At 38.2% G+C, this 4,824-nt stretch overlaps 1 protein-coding gene across 1 annotated transcript in view; it reads right to left on the bottom strand.

The window, feature by feature from the left end:
• Vps13b (vacuolar protein sorting 13 homolog B) overlaps positions 1-4,824 on the bottom strand; it is an 881,657-nt gene that overhangs the window by 837,804 nt on the left and 39,029 nt on the right. The window contains 1 exon segment of the mRNA XM_023699943.1: positions 4,220-4,340. Coding sequence (XP_023555711.1) covers positions 4,220-4,340 — 121 coding nt within the window.

Raw genomic sequence — 4,824 nt, 5'->3', positions numbered from 1 at the left:
GTTTTGCAGGGTATAATAGTATAGGCTGGAATTTGTTTTCATGGAGGACTTGAAGTACTCTGCTCCATGTTATTCTTGCCTTCATGGTTTGTGAAGAGATGTCGGCCGTAATTCTGATGGGTTTTCCTTTGAATGTGATCTGCTTCTTTTCTCTAGCGGCTTTCAGTAGATTATTCTTGTACTTAATTTCTGGGATCTTGACTATTATATGTCTCGGTGTGTTTTTCATTGGGTTGAGGTGACTTGGTGTCCTGTATGCTTCGGTTCCCTGAACGTCAGATTGTTTCCTCATATTTGGGAAGTTTTCTGCTATTACTTATACCCATATATTTTTAATGTCATTTGTATTGACTCCTTCTTTTTCATTGATACTTACTAGTCTCACATTGTTCATCTTTGCATCGTTTTGCAAGTGATGGATTACTTTTTCCTGCATCCTAGTTGTTTTTAAGAGATCTTTTCTTATCTTTTCACTAGATGCACCAGTGTCTTCAAGATCTGAAACTCTGTCTTCACTTTCACTCAAACGGTTCTGCAAGCTTGTGACTGAGATTTTAATTTCCTCTATATCTCTTTGATTTGCTTCATGCGATGTATTTCTTTCCTGTATTGCTCATTCAAGGAATCTGTCATTTTTCTAATCTCCTCTATTTTTTTACCAATGTCTTCTTTAGAAGCAGTTATTAATTCTTTTACTGCAGAGGTTTTTTTCAGATTGGGTTTCCTCCATATGTTTCTGTATTTGATTCTTTACTTCAGATGCTATGAGTTCATGAATTCTTTTTTATTTCAGAAAAGAATTCCACTCTGAGTTCCTCTATAACTTTCTGCTGTTGCTCATTTACTTTCGACACTATTAATTCATATATTTCAGCTGAGCTAGTGTCCCTTGCACTTGTTCTGGGTGGGCACTGGGCTTCCTCCATATGTTTCTGCATTTAATTCTTTACTGTAGATGCTATTAATTCAGGGATTTCTTTTTTCATTTCCAATCTGAGTTCCTCTATACCTTTCTGCAGTGGTTTCCTTTTGTTTCAGAAGCTGTTGATTCATTGATTTCAGCTGTGTGATTCCCAATTTGTTCTGTGTTAGTGTCCTCTGTACTTGTTATGGGTGGGCTTGGGGTCTGAGATTACATTTTGCTTCTTTTCGTGATATCATTTTGTGTAGCACTTTCTTCTGACCTTTGTTGTAGAGCTTTGTTGCAGTTATAACCTTATCACCTACTGAGATTCAGGTGCAGATCTACAAAATTTGGATTTATCCAGCTGTGCCTGGCTTGGGTCTGGCTGCTTTGCTCAGCACCTTCCTGCTGCCGCCCTTGGGAGTGAACCTGTTGTGCTCCTCTGGCAAGATGTTCTGCCCCTGGACTAGCTGGGTGGTTCTGTCCCCTACTCTCTCTGCAAGGACTGCAGCTGCAGAGTTTCGCCCCAGGTCTGTATGCTAGGCCTGAGCTGAGTCTGAAGGAGACAAGATGGAGTAGCGGGGAGAGGAAGCTCTTCCACACATTCACTGGGCCTGGGTTAGGACTGCATCTAGGGGTCCTGAGAAGGCAGCAGAATTTCTCACTCATTGAGCAGGAGTGGAGGGTACTGTAGAGTGGTGGTGGCGGTCCCAAGGGGGTAGAAGAGGGTCTCACCCACTTGCGCCTGGGCTTGGACCGGACAGGTCCCCCAGGCGCAGGCTAGCTGAAAGCTCTCCTATACACTCACTGGGCCTGGGCTATGGCTGGATCTGGGGGTCCCTAGAATGTGGCAGAAGTTCTCACTCAGTGGGTGAGGGTGGGTGCTGCAGAGTTGTGGGGGTGGTCCCAAGGGCGTGGAAGAGGATTTCACCCATGCTGCGCCTGGGCTTGGACCGGACAGGTCCCACCCGCACAGGGCAGCAGGAAGCTCTCCCACACACTCATCGGGCCTGGGCTAGGGCTGGCCAGATGCTCCATGTTTAATGATCCATTTGACAGCTGTTCAGACTTAGGACCCATTGCTCAGACTTACACACATATTTTTTTTGGTACAGCTTGGTGCACCTTGTTTATAGAGACTCTATGTCTTTTTTTTTAGTCAGTATATCTCGTTTAAGTAATACTGTTAATTTTTTACTGATTGTACTGTACATTGCTGTAGTTTTATGTTCTGCTATATATGTTCTGCTATGCAGTAGTTATGCAAATAAAAGCAAAAATCATCAAGGTAAAGTTTCTTCCAACCATTTTTTTCTGAATATTTTAGTATATAAACTATATACAAATATTCATTTAGCAACCAATTCTTTTTGTTTGTTTGTTTGTTTTGGTTTTTGTATTTAGTACAGGATCTTCAGGGTCTACAGAGTCTCATTATGTAGATTGGGATCATAGTGATCCGCCGTGTTCAGCCTCCCAAGAGCTAGGATGACAGGCACGCGACATCACACCCACTCTTAATTGTCATCTCAGCGAGCTCCAGGGGCGAGGCCAGCATGGCATGCTGGGGATTGAACCCCAGCTGCTGCGCTCTGCCTAAGCAGGCACTTTAATCCACTGAGCTATTTGGTGAGCCCAAGTGACCAATTCTTTTAATGACCTAGTCATGGGAACTGAACTTGTTTGTAACACTAGGAATGTTTATAATTTATCATTTGTCCAACTGGAGTCTCAAATTATCTTTTTTCCTTGGGCAAAATTAAGTTTTGCTGCTCTTTCAACAAAATCATTAACTTATTAAAACAACTCCCTAACTATAGTGTATGTTAGCATAAAAGAAGTCTTGAGTCTTCCTGTTAGTCAAGGTAGAAAAGCACATGTTCATCCAAAAGCTACCTCAAGTAGTTCTAGTGGAACAAATTGTTTCATGTCTCAAAAAATAGGATGGTCTGCATTATATGCCACTAAAAACAGGATAATTACCATGATTCCATAGGTATAAAGTCTTATATAAGCTTTAAAGAGCCATCAAAAGTTTAGGAACTGTACTGAGTACATGCAGACTGAAAAGTTTCTGTCTGTGGTAACAGATTTAAACATTTTTTTAAGCAAGTTACTTAGGAAAAATAAAAAATATGGAGCAAGAGTCAACAATTAACTCTAAAACTGGCAGACGGAAGAGGAGTAGGAGCAAAAGCAAGAAAAAACATCAATGTTTCTATATAATGAAGTGATATATGGAATTTTAAGGAGACACAATCAATCTTAGATGCATAAACAACTGGTTGAACTTAATTTAAAGTTTAATTCTGCACTTATTTTTCCCAAGGAATTACATAGTAAGAAAAAAGGAAAATTACAGAACCATCACACAAACCAGGAAAATATTCAGAAATAAAGTATCTCTTTCTAGTACCTTTTCCAGCTTTCAGCAATTAATCTATCCAAAACCAGAGGGATAAAAAAAATTTGTTGGTACAGTTTTGAAGAATTAAAAACCATCAGCACTAACAACAGTATAACACTAGGTAACAATGTTTGCTTCTGTAATTTAGTATATATACTTTAATAAAGCAGACCTAAGAAATGTACTTACCACTAGCCTCTAACAATAGATGGTGCCAAAAGACTGGCAAAAATTAACTACTTTAAAACAGCAGAAAGCTTACAAAAACACTTTGGTACAGAAAAAAAGTACATACCAATGCCCACCATACTTCACAACAAAAAGTATCTATGAAAGAGCAGTAGAGCACTTTGGCCACAGATTCACATGCAATGACCTCCCTACTCCATTAAACACTTATCAACAGGTCGGGCCAAGAGACAGCTCAGCAGAATAAGCGCTTCCCTGGCAAGCGCAAGGGTCTGACGTCAATCCCCAGTTCCACAGAAAAAAAAAAAAAAAACTTACCAAGAACACCTCTTTAAGTACTACTGTCCCAAGTAAATTAACACATCATTAAAAAAAAAAAATGGGTAAGATCTTTTCCACTTATAAAATTCTACAATTTCACAGTGAATTTTAGGACTTCAAAATGCTCAATCCACTATCTTTTTTTAACAACATACATGGGAAAAAAACAAACCATAAGTCTTTGCTGAAAGAGGCTACAGGAAACTCAATTACTTACTACAAAAAAAGAATTAAAATATGAATGAAAGTCATTTGTGAGAGTTCTGGTCCCAACATGTTTTGAAGCCATGCAGCAAATGTACATTTATATATTGGCTGAAAGTACATATTCTACAAAGGACTAAAGAAGAATCAGTAACAACTGAAATCTATGCACTATCAACCTCATTAGAAGTTACCTGGTGGTAAATCAGGATCTGTAGGAGCAGTCTGCTGAATTCTTCGGGGTTTTAGTGATGATTTTGTATTCTCAGTAGTACTACGATTAGTAGAATTAGACCCACAACTGTCATGATCATCCTATTGATATTTTTAAAAAAGGAAAGAGAAACACACCAATTACATTTGAGACCCAGGAATATATGCAATATAAGCAGCTTAGGTGCAATATACACAGTTTATGAATACTAAGAACACATAGATTTCTAACTTTATTCTTTAGCCCTAAAAATCTACACAATGTAATCAGATTTTATAATGTCCATTTTCAAACAGCATTTTAAAAATAAGCAATAGATTAAATTCTTGCTCTTATCTACGGCTTTTGCAAAAAAAAAAAAAAAAAAAAAAAGACTGTTGGAAGCTCTTAAAAATTGCCACCTGTAAACACAAAACGAAAAAGAGAGGATCTTAATATTCTATGAACTGTTCATATGTTAAGCTCCTCACTATTTCAACTCAAAACTATCTTCTTGGTCAATTTGAATGATTAATCTTAAACATAATTAGAGTCTTTGGTACCTTACTTAACAATGGTTACCAATTATTCGTATTAGAAATAAAG

Source organism: Octodon degus, unplaced genomic scaffold (genome assembly GCF_000260255.1).
Source record: "Octodon degus isolate 3935 unplaced genomic scaffold, OctDeg1.0 scaffold00118, whole genome shotgun sequence".
In the NCBI taxonomy this organism is placed as follows: Eukaryota; Metazoa; Chordata; class Mammalia; order Rodentia; family Octodontidae; genus Octodon; species Octodon degus.
This window is presented reverse-complemented; position numbering and strand designations above follow the sequence as displayed.